At 35.2% G+C, this 17,723-nt stretch overlaps 1 protein-coding gene across 1 annotated transcript in view; it reads right to left on the bottom strand.

The window, feature by feature from the left end:
- LOC145691507 (trace amine-associated receptor 8c) overlaps positions 1–17,723 on the bottom strand; it is a 435,100-nt gene that overhangs the window by 212,892 nt on the left and 204,485 nt on the right. The window contains exon 4 of the mRNA XM_081766917.1: positions 13,650–13,766. Coding sequence (XP_081623043.1) covers positions 13,650–13,766 — 117 coding nt within the window. The remainder of the gene's footprint in view (positions 1–13,649; positions 13,767–17,723) is intronic.

Below are 17,723 nucleotides of genomic sequence, written 5' to 3'. Positions count from 1 at the left end.
CGGGAACCGGAAAATTTTCAATTTCAAGTTGGGAAATAAAATTTTACAGTGTTTCTCTCTCTTTCTCTTGCTCTGCGAGCTCCTTCGTTGCTAAGCGGTTAGCATACGCACCTTTGGCATGGGAAACCTGGCTTCGATTCCCAGCCGGAGCTCATATAGTTCGGATTTCACGTTAATCAGTTGGTACCGTTTTATATAGTCTCGCTGTTGAAACGGATGTTAAACTCAAAATCAACTCAATTCAACTATTCTCTCTCTCTCTCTCTCTCTCTCTCTCTCTGTGTGTGTGTGTATGCAAAGTGCAGAGAACATACATCGAGTTCGTAGAGTACAAATATCCCATTCTATTATCTAAAATTTCAATTTATTAAAAGTCATGAATATTTTCCGATTCATAAAAACATACTCCACTTATTCATTCGATTCATGAAAAATTGTTTCACTTGTTCCTAGTACTGAAAATTGTTTAAGCAATGAAAATTTTCAGATTCTTTAAACGATCTTTCACTTTTTAACATTTCTATATATGGATTCAATTGATATTATGAATACTGACGAATTGTTACTTGATCATTGATATTTGTTAAGAACGGAAAATTTTCCGGAAAAACATAGAAGATAATTTTTCAGCTCACATCTTGACTAAACAATGATGTAGGAGTAAGTGGAGTATGTTCTTGTGAATCGGAAAACTTTCCGTTTCAAAATTTTCCGGAAAATTTTCATCACTGCATGCCCATCTATGTAATGGATAGGCATGTAAATGAGGAGTGTATATTCGGGTTCCCAGTTTGAAGGGTTAAGAATAAAATAAGAATTCGATGTATGCTATTTCTTTTCTTTGTCTTAACGTTTTCAACAGTGATTAAACGCAAAGGCATTTGAAAATAGTAGTTAAATGTGTACACATTGGATAAAAATTATATAATTATATACTAGACTATGTTACTGTTGTTAAACTTTAACCACATACAAGTAAACCGGGCATCAAATAAAGTCTAATGTTAGAGGACAACAATAATTCGAAGTTATTACTGCATTTTCTCCATACCCATTCTAATAACGTACTGAAAGTCCCCAAAAAATGTCTCTTGAAGAAAACTATGTATAGCAAAATCAACTACATCAGGATACAATGACTTTATAGTCGATTGTAAAAGATAAATAATAATTTAACCCAAGGAAAAGTTGTGATATGTTTTTGAAGTTTCATGTTACAGCTTACTGAAGAAATTTCGTGCCACGATTGGAGATTTGAACCAAATATTGCTAAATTAATACTGCAGACGTTGAGAAATGATTTTAAAAATTATAAGAAATCTATATTTAAAATAATATTATTTAGTTATATTATGTGGGTCTGTATTGAATAGTTAATATTGACGTAGGATATACTTTAAAATGAAGCAAAATTATTATGATACGATAATTACATGCTGTAACAAAAGTTATTGTCTTCCTAAAAATGCCTTTAAAAATTTATTTAGTTTTACCTCTAGAAGTAATGATTGCAGTACACAATAAAAAAATTGTTGATGAAAAATGCATAAAACATTGACGAATGAATTATGATAATTTTTCCGAGCAATCAATTGAAAAGCAATTCCTTACTGAAATGTTTTTAACTATAGTTTTGTTTAATTTTCCAAGTTGGTACTTGTAATATACTAAAAATAAGACGCTTCATCAAGAGTTGACTCGTTGAAGTTACGAAAGCTTAAAAAGCTCGGCAATTTCTATAATATTTTATTGTATCTTTTTGTCATATAAAGTAAGATGACCGACGATAGTCACTTCGCGTATGATGGACACCCCTTGATATTTTCGTACACTCACAACAGATTGCAATGATAATGCTGTGGGGAAATACGTGATGACACACTAAGAAGGGTGGCCAATTCGCTGGAAATTCTTGTAAGTAGGATTAGTGTAGTTGTGTTATAAAGTGTAAATATATACCTTTACAGGATATGTTATAAAATGAGATATAAATACATTGCGTGGTAGTAGGCGTGATTTGTGTTCAACAATTATCTCCCATTTGCGTCATCCTTGCTCTTACAAGAGGTTCAATGGCTGTCCAGTGTGGTACCCATAAGTCACTTGTGTACAGCCGAATGGTCTGTACGGTGGTCAGTGTTGCCGCCATAGGACGAAGTTTCCATGTGAAAATTTGCAAGCAAACTCACACAGTGTATTCCAAGAAATAGGGTCGATCTGATTCTCATTTATTTTCATGATCAAACAAGCATTTTATGTTACTAAACAATAGTAGTCCTTATTGCAGTTTCTTCTATATTGTAGTAATCTGTTTCGTAAAAGAAGCTTTTCCGCACTAATGGTATTAATGGCAAAAATATTGAAATAGAAAATAAAATAATTGTAAAGTTTCATAAAGTCAAATTGTTTTGTTTTGCAGACTCATACCAATGTTTTGAATTTGTATGTATGATTAATTTATCCGTTGGAACATTTGAGGGCGTGTTTAGTTCACAGTTCTCTCGGTAGATTTGTAGTTGGAGATGTTACAAGATTATAGTTGAAAACTATACATTGTAGAAGGAAGATACTGTGTTGGAACCTCCCCTAGACCATATAAAAATCAACAGAAAGATCTATCTAAAATAGAATGCAAGACCATATTTTACTTGTTCTTACTACGTATTTTACTTACATTTTTTACTTGTTCACTTCTAGCCATTAACCTATTACTGCTTGTGTTATATATATTTCTCTTGGAATCATTTCAATCCATGTATGTTTAATATTAATGTGATGAATAAAGAAATAATAAACCTGACAACCCTTAGACCACCTACATTTTCATAGAAACAATTGATCTACATTACCCGAACAAAGGGCACAACCCGTTAAACGGGATGACGAACAAAAAAAAAAAGCGTTTTTATAGCTTTTGTAGCATTTTAATAAAGCATCATATCCTGCGTTTTCTACATTCCAACACCACATAGTTGTGTATAGTGGTTGCATATCTTTCGGGCGTTTCTTTCGTGGACAAATGATAATGAAAAACAAAGGATAACCATTTCTTCAGTCAACCGTAAGATGATTCTTTATTGTTTGGAGTGTTTTGCCCAATGAATACCATATATAACTGACATTAAAATTAATTGTGTATAATGTATTTGCTTATTACATACTGCATGCAAGAAGGCAGAAAACACTGGTCATACATGAATTAGAAACTCCAACCGGAACTAGGCTTAAATCTTGCCAGCGGTGCGAGACATTGAAAAAATAATCGAAAAATCTTTCCTTTATTTATCAAGGATATCTCCGATATTTATTAAGACGTCTTTCACTCGTGTCTATAAAGGGACATGTACAGATGTTATGAGGAATGACAAGGAGATTCATGCTAATGTGTGAATGATGTGCTGTGTTGAGATCGCAGGTTCAGTTCGTCTTCATATTAAAATGCTAGGTTTATATGTTTGTCTCCAATCCTTTCGACAATCCTGAGATCTCGAAAACCACAAGTGCTAGAAACGTGTTGTTTTCACTGATCGATTCCAAATTTTGAGTAAATTGTAGAGTTCTAATTGAATATTTAAAACGAATTGCTGTTATTGATTTATTACATTTTTAGAAATGCACTGGAACCGTTAAAATTTAAAAAAAACATCATATCCTACGAGTTATACATTCCAATACTACATAGTTGTGTACAGGAGTTGTATATCTTCCATGGCCAAATGATAATGAAAAACGAAGGATAACCATTTTTCCAGTCTAAGATGAATCTTTATTGTTTTTAGTGTTTTGTCCAAAGAACATCATATATCACTGCTCATGCTCATATATGCGTTATGCGTTGTGTAGAGAGCGCAGGTTCAGCTAATTTATTTACATAAAAAAGAAAAGAATAGGATAAAATCATTTGTTTAAATGATTGCATATAAACCTGAGAACGAAAATTAAAATTACGTAAAAATATGTGTTCCGTAACGAGGGCGTAAAACCCCTCCTTCAACCTTGTCAAGGCCGTACACCTCAATTCCCCTTACCGCGTTACGTAATATGTAAACGACCCCTTAGTAATGTGAGCGTTGGGAGGAAACCGGAGAGTCTCATAGAAAGCCCACAGATACGATGCTATCCACCATAAATTTACATGGCCTGGGATCGACCAGTTACAACTCTCACTAGAGGTGAGTCGTCTACCAAAAAGTAACGGGGGCCCCCACCGAAAATCTCCCAGCTTTTGTACAAAGGGTGTTCAAAAAGTTTTGCACAGTGATCTCTAATTTTTTTTTATTTGTTGCAGGTGGAGAATGATTTTTTTTTTGTGAACATACATGGAACATTTAGCTGTAAGTTAGTATATAAAAGTATTTTCTTTTATTTACTGGTGAGTCATAATGGACCGTGAAGTAGATGTCAAGTTGCGACAACGGTCGGTGATGGAGTTCCTCTTCAAGACTGGCGATGACTCTGCCACATCGATTCACAGGAAGTTGCTCCCTGTTTATGGGGAGGACACATTGGATCACAGCAGTAACCAGCAGTGTTTGGAGAGGTTTAAAGAAGGTGATTTCCTTCTACTGGACAATCCACGATGCGGTAGACCATCGACGGTAGTGAGTGATGTGAATAAGGAGACCATTAATCAAATCATCCAAAATGACAGATGTGTAATGAAGCGACAGCTTGCTGGTTAGTCATTAGGTAGTGAGGTATCAGTGGAACAGTCAGTAGGGTACAGTAAAATCTGTGCACGTTGTGTGCCTAGATTATTGACAAGAGAAATGAAAAACATGAGGAAGGATGTGTGCGAGGGTCTCATGACGACTTTTACTGAAGAGTGGAAACAGTGTTTTGGCGGTGTCATTACCCAGGTTGAAACATGGTCGTCTTTGTCCGAACCTGAGAGCAAAACACGTCTGGAGGCCCACCTGCACGGTAAAACATTTGATAGTGAGAAAGACCTTATTTCCTGTGTCAAGCGATGGTGTAAAAGTCAATCCCCAGAATTTTACGGAAGTGCATTTATATAATGGAAAGAACGTTGGACCAGATGCGACACAGCTGATGGAGGATAGACTGAGTAGACTCAGTGTATAGCTAAATGTTCCAAGTATGTTTACAAAAAATTTAATTCTCCTCCTGCAACAAACAAAGAAAATAGAGACCACTATGCAAAACTTTTTGAACACTCTTTGTATATAAATGTGTTTCATGTAGCTTCTTTCAAATTGTAGAGTTTTGCTACTGAAACTTCGTGAGCAAAATACAGTTGCTGTAAGAGTTACTAAAATCACTTTGTTATTAAAAGATGTCTGTTTATGATATACAATTAATTTCATTTTAAGTAACATATCCCAGAGTTTAAACTGTATGCTTCATATTCAAAGAGTGAAAGCTAACATTTTGAGGTAGATAAGTTGTTGCTTTGCTGCTGAATGACTCCGAGAGATGCTCTCTTCAGATGTAATAGACACAGACTGTTGTTATTTGAGATACAAAACACTGAGAAGCTCTTCTGCCAGTCCTTTGAACGTACGTACAACAGCATACAAGTGCTCTTAATTAGCGTGAGGGCCCCCAAGGGGACATCTCGACGTTGAAGACCATCATTTCTATGAAATTTAACTTACGTGTGAATGCAGTCTCTTCTCTATTTAGATTTACAACGCTGTTTCTACGAGTTATTCTGTAAAATAGTTGTTATAATGTAATATTAACTCTTGAGCTGCTTGTAATGGGTCAAACGTATTTTCCTAGTATAGAGAAATATAAACGGAAAATATAATTATTAAAAAAAATTAAATAAAATAAAAACTTGAAAACATTGTCCACAGTCGTGCCCTTCAGGCTAAAAGCGTGGAGTGAGTAACGCAAACAATTGACAAGAGAAAAACCTAGCGGGATAAAGTTGGTAGGGAAAATGTGGAGAATCCGAGAAAATCCCTGGGATAGATCAGTGATCCATCACACTGAGAGTCAATGTTCTACTGCTCATCTATTGTGAACTACTCATTCTTTTTTCTTCATAACCTCAATTGAGGGTTTATATTTCAAGTTGCAAACTTAAATTCTACTCCTATGTCGCACACACACACACACACACACACACACACATATATATATATATATATATATATATATATATATATATATATATATATATATATATATATATATATATATATATATATATATATATATAAAAGATATACAGGGTATCTAAAAAATCCCCTGACAAGGGCAACTCTGTTATTATCAGAGTTACAATAAAATATAAGGGGAAAAACGTCTCCAAATGTGATGTTTTCAATCTAAACTAAAGGACTTTTTTTTTTTAATTGGACGAGTTGTTTGAGCTGTACAGTCTTTATTCGCCCAATGTTAAATGAAAATGGAACGTTGCCATTTACCTGGACCCACAACATAAGTGAATGAAGTTATTATTTGAATTGGGGGCTGGCCGTCGACATGTTAACATAAAAGACAATAACTTCATTCATTTATGTTGTGGGTCCAGGTAAATGGCAACGTTCCATTTTCATTTAACATTGGACACATAAAGAGTGTACAGCCTAAAAGGCTCGTCCGATTAAAAAAAAATCCTTAACTTTAGATTGAAAACATCATATTTGGAGATGTTTTTTTCTCTTACTTTTTGTTGTAACTCTGATAATAACACACGGACAAAAATGCATAATCCAGTCGGTATGTAAATGTTGTTTTTACCAGGTTACGCGCGTCATCACATTAAGTAATGTTGTTTCATCAGTAGTACGATCTACACCACTGTCTACACCACCGTCCAGCGAAAATTTTGTATTGTGGGACCACCATTTCAAATCTAGAATTAACGTCATACCCATTCCGACGGTGATAACTTAGGTATATAATGTTGTTACTACCTTCCTACGAGTGTTCCCTCTAGGTTCTTTCTAAATCTGTGACTCCCTACCTTACGAGAGTAATAGTTTTAACACGAAATCAATCATGTGAATAAAATTATCCAATCACAACGAGTCTAGTTCGACGCCGAACTCCAGACTTGGGATGGTGTTCCCACCTGCTGTACTTTTATACATGAAATTACATTACTTAAGGAGCGCGCCCGCGTAAATACGATGTATCCACACGGAAATCCTAGTCCTTTTTTTATTAGTTCAGAGTTACCCTATGTCATGGGACTTTTGAGGCGCCTAGTATATATATATATATATATATATATATATATATATATATATATATAGGGTGTTAATAAACTATACCGACAAACTGTAAGAGGTGATTTCTCACATCAAAATAAGAGAAAAAATTCATATGTACACTCTTGTCCAAAATGATTGTCACATATCTATAACTGTCTTCTTGTAAGAATATAATTTGATAATGATTTTTCAGGGTACTTTTAATACTGATACTATGTGTATAATCGAGAAATGTATATTTGTGGTAAATTCCATAAGAAAAGAATTATAAATACGAAAATTAGAATAAGTAAAACACAATGTTGCTAAATGGACAAGAAAGTTTCATTTTCGTTTTATTGTTCTTATTTGCTGCTCTTTTGACATAAAATTTGCCACATACATGTCTTTGCCGATTATACACATACCAATATTATAAGAAATACCGGGCGAATTCGTTATCAAATTATATTCCAAATAATCGTATTTATAGATATGCGACTATAATTTTGTACATGAGTGTACTTATGACGAAAAGTGCATAGTTTCAGAGCTAGGGCTGTCCAAAATCGTGAAAATGCTAAATTTCAACAGGCTCTATTTCGAATTCCAGAAACTGTGGATGGTGGTTCTTATCAGCGTAAAGGAAGCTACGCATACACAATCCAAAATGCATATTTCATCAATTTTCAGTAAGAGTACGGGGTATTCCCTATAGGGTGTAACTCTCAGACATGCTCTCAATAGAATTTTCAGATATACCCTGATTTCGAGGAGAGTCCAAAATAGGCACGAAGTAAGCCATGGCAACTATGAACATCCAATGCTTCGGAGGGGAGTCAGAAGTGTTAAGAACCGGCAGCTCCATGTTTTTTGCGTTCGGAGTAACGTATGACGCAATGCATTTAGTCATGGTGTAATTCACGTTTTCTCCACTTATAAGCTTGAAAGAAAACATCTCAGCATGCGTTTTTCCTAGTACAAGAAACCGTGTTGCTGACGCTGACGATTCTTAACACTTCCGACGTCGCACCAAAGTATTCCGTGCTCACTGCTTTCAAGACTTATCGTTTACCCATTTTGGACCAATCATAAAGTCGGAGCATATCTCAAAATTCGGCTGATGACATATCTGGGAATTTCATCCTGCAAGTAATACTCTTTACACCCGTTGAACATTAATGAAATATGCATTTTTGGATTGTGTATGCGTGACTTCCTATACGCTCATAAGGACCACCATCCACAGTCTATCGAATTCGAAATAGGGTCTCTCGAAATTTGTCTTTTTCTCGATTTTGGACATCCCTAGCTCTGAAACTATGCACTTTTCCCCACAGGCCCATATGAACTTTTCCCCTTATTTTGATGGAAGGAATCATCTCTTACAGTTTGTCGGTATAGTTCATTAAAACCCTGTATATATATATATATATATATATATATATATATATATATATATATATATATATATATATATATATATATATATATATATATATACACATACATATATACGTGAGATATATTGTCTCACATACGGAAGAACGAACATATGGATAGACAGGATAAATATTTAAAGGAATTTTAGTATATATATATATATATATATACTAAAATTCCTTTAAATATTTATCCTCTCTATCCATATGTTCGTTCGTCCGTATGTGAGACAATATATCTCAAGAACTAATTGAATCACCATCAATTTTGGCAAGGATATACAAGGTCAAAAATTAGGAATCAAATTAGTTGATGCAGGTGATATTCAAGCTGGAAGTAGTAGAAATCAATCACTTCTGGTTTCACTATTGACCATTATAGAGCAGACATAATAGCTAACTATAGGCTGTTTATCTGGATACTCCCTTTTCCTTCCACAATTTCATTCCACCAATCCTTCCGTCATCCAATTCATTTGTTTTAATCGTCCTTCTCCCATAGCATAAAGACCATATTCATGGGACATTAAACTGAAAGATATCGTTTCATTTCAAATGATTCTTTAAGTACTGAAGACTTTGAAAGAAGATCAGAGCAAGTGAACACGTTTAATATAACTTGAGTTAACTACATTTTGTGAGGAAAAATCTGTAGCATACCATACCTTATCCTTTACCAAACTTTGGGGCAGGTTTTGAATCGTGTGTATGGTGTTTCAAAACTCGTATTATTATAACATTTTGAATATGATTGTGATCAACGGCGTCGACTTTCCAAAATTTATGTGGCTGTAACGTGGGTTCTTGTCACCACGGCAGGTGCGTTCTCATTTTGCGGATCGAGGAGAAAGCCTCTAGATATAGAGATTAGCTGCGAATATACTGAGTAAGCAGTCGCGGACAGATGACAAGGAGTGGCCCTCCAGCTTGAGGGTTTGGGTAACGCTAACAACCTCATTCTGTAAAAAAAAAAAAAAAAAAAAAAAAAAACCACTCAGGAATATTCTCAGAAGCCTCGGACAAGGACTGATAACTTGGCACGACCTCAGTAAGAAACTGGATCCAGTTGGCCAAGGATAGAAGTCAGTGGAGAGCTTTTGTGAATAGGCTCTAGGCCATAAAATTAGATATTTAGTTAATTATGTGTTTGCATATCAATGGCGAGACGTGTTACGGAGTCTAGATATTTTTTTGATTGATTTCCTTTTGGTTAAAATCGTTTATGAACATTGTTATAAAAGGCTGTGCTGTGATAAAGATATAAAGATACTATAAAGATAATTTGAGGCTTCTCTAGCTCAGTCAGTAACACGCCTGACTTAAACGCAAGAGAAACGGGTTCAGACCCGGGTTCAATGTCAAGTTACTATATTGAATATTCTCAACATATGTAATCCTAACATTAAGTGTATACTTTAAAACAACTTGCATGATGCACAATGATTGCAAGAGGCATGCTATTGTCAACACATTACTAAAAGAAAATACCAAATTCATACAAATTAAAATGAAAAATTATTCAGAAAAGCAAATAAGTTTAATGGTACTGCAGAAAGAACTGTGTAAGAATTTTGTTGTGAATATAAACTACAAAATGATTAACTTAAGTATATTATTTGGTTGCCTATACACAAACACATTTTTGCAACATACAATTATGTTTAGAGGTTAGAAATTTTAACTTCCATCTCAATGTTCTAATTGCTTGTTAGTTTTTGATAATAAGTAAGAAATATTTATTTTATTTTGTTTCCATCAAACAAAAATCTTGTGTGGGCGGTGCATCCACAAGAATAGTTGTGTGGGTGCTGAAGTCCCGGGGCACCCACGTAGTCGTCGCGTATGATTGTGATTCCACTCATGAAAACAAACAGATGTGAAAAAAGTACGAAATTTTCTTCGTTTCAGAGTTTAAATTATCTTCAAAGATAGACAAATAAATGTGAAGATGATAATTCAAAAACACTAATAATTATGGAATTATATATATATATATATATATCGGGTGTTGCAAAATAAGTGTTACAACTCTTGGGAGGTGACTCCTGCCACTGAGACAAGAAAAAAAGTTCTCTTGAACTTTCGGCTATCGGACATAATCTACAAGCTGCCGAAAGCGTGGGAAAATGACTTTTACCCGCCCTCTTTACGTTGGATAGTTTCCGAACTATTGGCGTCCGAAAGTCATTTTCCCACGCTTTCGGCAGCTTGTAGAATATGTCCGATAGCCGAAAGTTCAAGAGAACTTTTTTCTTGTCTCAGTGGCAGGAGTCATCTCCCAAGAGTTGTAACACTTATTTTGCAACACCCGATAAAAACAGGGAAATATTAAATTAGGCTTGCAATACGATGCAATTTTGGACAGGATACTTAGTAGTTTAGAAACACAATGATAGTTATAACATCAGAATAATATAATAACGTCATCCAACAACGAAAATTGGCAAATTCTTTAAATGTTCTTCTCGTCAAAGAAACCTACCTTCGCCGTTATCACTCGTTTTACCAATCGGGACATGCGGCTTCCAAGTTTCTGAAGATTTTCATCCGAATTATTATTCCAGGTGTTCTGCAGAATATCAAAAACATCATCAGTAGATGTTAGACAGTCTTTTCGTACACTTCTGCCAAGCTATTCCCAGAGAAATTCAATAGGGTTAAGATCTCGAGACTCGGGAGGCCATTCCATGATACAAATATCTCCTTTAGCTTATTTCTTCTTAAAACAATTAGACCAAAGTTTTGACGTGTTCTTCGGATCAGTATCGTGCAGAAAAGTGATTCTATGACCAATCAAATCAAATCCTGAGGGAATGTTATGGCTGCTTAAAATGGAATAATAACCATTTTTTCCAGATTTCCTTGTATTCTGTGAATGCAACCAACTCCAGAATTTGCGAAACACCTCGAAAGTATCACAGAACCTCCTCCATGTTTGATAATCGGGGTTACATAGAGTGGACGCATTTTTTCTGTAACAGATCTTAGAACATAAACTCGGTGTCGTTGTCCAAAAACTTGAAACTTTTCTCATCAGTCCACAATACACGTTTCTACTGCTTTGTTGTCCAATTTTTGTTCTTCAGGGTCGATTAGAGCCTCTGTTATTTGTTTCCACTGAACTATTAACTGTTTCTACACAGCAACTATTACCCAGAGTGCAGCTACTCTCAAATGTCTATTCAAAGTAATAACTGAAATGTTCGTAGGGAGACTATGATTAAATTCTGATTGGAGTTCCGCTGCAGTTAGTTTCAAATTTCTTTTTCTAAACAATACAATAATATGATCTTTCGTGCGTGACACAATACGGGACCTTCCAGTTCGATTTTTGTCTACGTTCTTTCGTCTTCGCTGAAAACGCTTGATGGAGTCACCAAAAGTAGATGGAGTTTATTTCAGTTTGAAAGGTATTTTGACGAATAGAAAAGCCAACATTATGACGCGCAATGATTTCAACGTGTTCCTCTTCACTTAAGATCTTACTTCTGTGCGTGATTTCTAACAATAATGGCAACAAACCCTCAGAAGAGGCAAAAACATCCACACAAACACGGTTCAAAACGTCACTGTATTGTATCTTATAATATTGTTCACTAATAATGTAAACTCCTGACATTATTTATGTCTGATAAGGACTGTATATCAAGGAATTATATTCCAGAGGTAACTATAAAAAGGAATTAACTGCTAACGTTTAACCGTACTTCGATCAGGCAAAGTTATTGCATGACCCTGATCACGCTATTTTTAATTAAAATAATCGCCGACTTTACAATAATTCAATAATCTTTCTTTTTTACTACATGTAAACATGTTAGAAAAACGAGAAACGTCTATTATCCTCCTGGGACATTATAGACTTAAACAAACAAAATATTTTGAATTGGTGGCTTTCCCTATCGAATATAAATTGATTAGTTCATAAAAATGTAAGTTGAAGCGCCTATCCAGAAACTTTTGACCGGCAGTGCATATATAGTAGATTAGTTTCCATGTAGTAGAGTTCATCCCGCGTCCTTTTTTATGGTCTTATATGGTAAAAACGAAGCCTCTACATGGGATTATATGTTACTTCCAACAAGATATCAATAAAACGTCCAAGATCTAAACACCACACAGAATCCTAAACATTTATAACTTAGTATTAACTTAGTATTTGATTACTATGTTTAAACTCATCTGTTTACCGCGAGACAGTGGCGTATTTAACGGGGACTCCGGGCTTAATCCCCTACGAAATTTTATTGACTATTTTAAAGTAAATGAAATATCTTATAGAATTTTCACATTTCTAGGAATAAAGTTAGCAAAGCCCACCCCGAAAGAAAATCAGAAAATCGTAAGCCGCAAACAATGCTTTCTACTATGGTTAAGGCTTTTGTAAGTTTTTGAAATATGTTTTCGTTTCTTCAGTTTCTTTCTTTTTTCGATAAAACTGCAATGAGAGAACAAAAGACTTCGATTTATTTCGTTATATACAAGACTTATTTGTTAACTTCTTGAGTTTTTAACCTTTTTTTAAAAGATAATTTGTGTTTGTCTTTTAAAAAAAATCCTAACGCCGGAAGAAATTGTGCATGTATTCAGCAAACACAAATACATCCATAAATTTTCAATATTTATGTTTTCATAAGCGCTCTATCTTGTATAACTTTTTTTACAACAAAAAATATAGTGAAATTCGAGAGAGAAAGAGAAAAAAGGAATAATATTGTTTCAAGCTCCTCTTTTGTCCGCACTAAATCATAAAAAAAGGTTGGACATCCGCTGTGGGAGATTTATGGTTTTACAGTTCCTATTTTAATGTTCTCTGGAAGCTGCTAATTGCAAAAGTAATTTGACCTCAACGTCATGTATGTGGTCAATTTGGCTTTATCCTTTTTATTTATTTTGATTCGTTTGTTTTTCTTTCTAGTAACCACCAAGATAGAAAAAACACTCAATGGTGCCAACTTCCGTGAAGGGTTTTTATTCTCTATAGTTCTGCCAACTGTTTCGAGAGAATAATGAAATTCCTGGGTTGAGCTCTACTTACCTTCTTGCTGGAATGTTTGTGGTATCGGACAGGATGGAGCATACACATATATCGGTCGATCGCCATGCAGATCAAAATCACTGCGCTTTGTTGGCACAGGGCACCACGGAGAAGAGCCTGAAAATAAAACAAAACATTGATGTTTTAAAATCTTTCTTTCCCTCATTTTTAACGTTACAAATATTGTCAGAAGAAATGTTCTCTAAGATGTTCGATCTTTATTAATGAATTTCAGTATAATAGTGGTATATTTCGGTTACCTCATCAACAGAACATTCAAAATTGAGTAAAAACAATGTTTAGCAAATCTCGTATAAGGCATTTATACATCCATTTTTTATATGGACATACATTCTAGAGTTCAGCTCCTGACAAATTCTAAGGCAATTACTTTTACTTGAATAACATGAGATTTGACTGCCCAATCCTTCACGGTTCTTATATCGCGAAACGAATTATCGTCACATATTGTAATCGAACAATTAAAAAAAAGGTATGAAAGTTAACGTTCTCAGCCTTAACATCTCATCTCTATTAAAAGTTCACCTGACTAGAGCACACCAGTCAAAACAGGGGACAGTGCTTCAAAAATGGCGGAAAACAAGTAGAACAACGATTAAGAGGCAAACGTATTATAAGGATATGGGTAAGAGTTTCCTATCATTCTTGAATAATATTTTGGTGAATAAGAATGGTGTTTCGCGCCATAAAGAAATACCTCACAATAAATGTTGCTAAGGACGACAAAAAAGTTTTTGTAGATTTTCTAAATGAAGTATTGGGTAGTTAACTATTCTTATTATAAAATTAGAATCTTCTCTAAGCGTAAGCATGCACACCACAAGCTTTTCCAACTCAGAAAAATTGTTACGTCAACATCGCATACGGAGTTATTTCAACACCTAAATAGTTGCCATAGTAACACAGAAGTGGAATCGAACTAACACCAAAAGCGGTGTTAATATGGTGGTCTGACCTTGAATTCTAATACAGTGGAGTGTTGAATTAACACCAAAATGGTTTTACTTAAACGGCTTTGACTTTGAATTATGACACAGATTGTGTGTTGAAATAAGGAAATGATGTTGAAATAACAGAAGGACTGTGTCATATTGATATTTGAACTAAAAACTAACTAACTAACTCTATGGCCTATGGAACCCGGAAGTTCAATGCCGCGTTCACAAAAGCTCTCCACTGACTTTATCCTTAGCTAACTGCATCCAGTTTCTACTTTGTATTCCAATCTCTGCCAGATCCATCTTAATATTGTCTTCCCATCTACGCGTAGGTCTTCCTAATGGTCGTTTTCCGATTGGTCTTCCAGTCAAGACTTTGAAAGCGTTTCTACTTCCTTCCATTCTAGCTACATGACCCGCCCACCTAAGCCTCCTAGACTTGACGACCCTAACAATGTTGGGTAAACCGTATAAATTATGTAGTTCCTCGTTATGAAGTTTCCGCCATTCCCCATTCCCGTTCCTCTTGGGTTCGAATATTCGTCTCAGGATCTTGTTCTCAAATACTTTCAGTCTATGTTCTTCCCTCAGAGTAAGTGACCATGTTTCGCAGCCATACAAAACAACAGGCATGATTATCGTTTTGTATATTTTAAGCTTCAAATTCCTCGACAGAATTCGTGACGACAAGAGATTTTGAACCGAATAGTAACACGAATTCCCTGCTTTCAGTCGACATTTAATTTCTTCGTGGATATGATTTTCCTCTGTTAATATTGATCCTAGATATTTGAAACTATCCACTTTATCAAAAGTATTATTTAATATTTTAACGCATCTATAATTTGCTGTATTACGATCCCGAGGCACTTCCATGTATTTAGTTTTCTCTGCATTTACTTCTAAACCCATGTCCCTGTAAGCGTTTAATAAGATCTCTGCATTTCTTTCTATTGTTCTCCTATCATCCCCTATTAAATTTACATCATCAGCATATGTCATAACCTGGTGAATACCGTTCAACTCTAGGACCTGGTTGCTATCTTTGATTTTCCTTATAGCGTATTCCAGAACAAAGTTAAATAATAATGGCGACAACGCATCTCCTTGTTTCAGGCCATTTTCGACGTGAAAGCTCGTGGACAAAAATTTTCCTACCCGGACTTTACTTTGAGATTCATTTAAACATATCTTAATTACTCTAATTAGCTTTCTCGGTATTCCAAGTTCTGTAAGAACGTTGTATATTGTTTCTCTCCTGACCGAATCGTACGCCTTTTTAAAATCAATAAATAGTTTATGCACCGAGGTATTGTATTCCCACTTTTTTTCGAGTATTTGGCGAATGGTAAATATTTGGTCGATAGTTGATCGGTTTCGTCTAAATCCGCACTGATAATCTCCAATAATTTCATCTGCGTATGGGGTCAGTCTTGCTAATAGAATATTTGAAAGGATTTTATAGGATGTTGACAGAAGAGAAATGCCTCGATAATTATTACAGTCAGTTTTGTCGCCCTTTTTGTGAATTGGAACAATGATTGATTCTTTCCACTCTTGTGGCAATTCTTCCTTGTTCCAGATAAGGAGAATGAGTTTGTGTATCTTGTCCCACAGTTTGTGTATCTTGTAGCCAGCGTAATTTTGCCTGTTTTCTCTTCTCTGCTAGTTTAATGCATTCCTGGTCGAACCATGGTTTGTTCCTACGTACCCTACGTATCATATTGATATTTGACATGGTGTAATATTAACACAAAATAATTAACACACTATTACCTGACCAGCGAACGAGTGCGGGCGGCTGGTTTTGAACTAAAATGGAAGCAGCAGTGTTTCTAACCGGATTACTTGTAATCAATCTATCACAGTTCTTTTTGTTCTGTTCGTAATAAACCACTTCACGCATATGCTCAAGTCAGGGGCAGATCCAGGGGGCGGGGCGATCGGGACAATTGTAACCCCCCCAGAACAGAATAATTTTTATTTTTAAAATAAAAACTAACAATGTTTACCTTTGTATTATAAATGTAAAATAAAACCTAAAATAGGCAGACCTTACTTTTTTTGGTTTTACGTTCAGAAGTCAAATAAAGCAATAAATTGCAAGAAATTACTTACATTGGCGTTCTTGCTGAAAAAAATGTCCACCTTCGAAATCGCAGGTAGCCATTTCTCCTTTAGAAATTGCAGACAATAGCTACTTCTCTTTTCTAAAGTTGTTTGACTTTTTTTTGGGGGGGGATACACTCTTACCTCTTCGTACGACCGCCACCCAAACATTCAGCCTGGATCCACCCCTGGTTCAAGTTAAGACAAACTCTTTCAAAAGTTATTGAAGTTATTTGCAGAACATCTTAAGTAACAAGCAAAAAAACAACTACAACAAAAATACACCCTCCATATTAACTTGCGAACAAGCTAGCGAGCAGCGTTTTACAGGCTGCTCCTGTTTTGTAATGACATCGAATAAAACGTAACCAATTTTTATATAATCTGCTTAATACATTGTAGAAGCTCACTGAATTGTCAATTGTGTTATGTTGTTCTTAAATTGGTAATTTCCATTCATATATCACTATCCACAGTACATCTGCAGTACTGCAGGAATGGTTCATTACAACCACACAACTTGCGACGTTCTTTATTAAGCGTAAAGCGATTAGGCTATGCATAACATCCAAATTGCAACTTTTAAATACCGTTGGCTACACTGCAGAGTGAAACTCTCCGTTCCCCTGTCCCACCGCGCTTGCCTACAAACGGATGTAAACACAACAGCAGCGCATCCTCCCAAAACCACACTGCTATCCTGGTCAGGTAATACACACTATGTTACTTTCTTCGTGTTGGTGCACAAGAACACAAGAAATAAATGACGCGTAAATATGTTTATTAATAATAGCCGGTTAAATCTCACAAGGTACATTCCGAAGTGTCCCCTCGCGATTCGTATAAAATTGATTCAAATGCAAAGTTCTCCGCGGCCCAATGTGTATTGCACTAATTTTAGAGGCCCATGCCAGTAATTGGCATACTTATTGGCTTTAATATATTCGGAACTCAGTCAGACTCCACTATAAGGCTCGGGCACAGAATTGCTTTTAGTTTCTTTAGA

This window comes from Thermobia domestica, chromosome 1 (genome assembly GCF_964235325.1).
Source record: "Thermobia domestica chromosome 1, izTheDome1.hap1.1, whole genome shotgun sequence".
Lineage (NCBI taxonomy): Eukaryota > Metazoa > Arthropoda > Insecta > Zygentoma > Lepismatidae > Thermobia > Thermobia domestica.
This window is presented reverse-complemented; position numbering and strand designations above follow the sequence as displayed.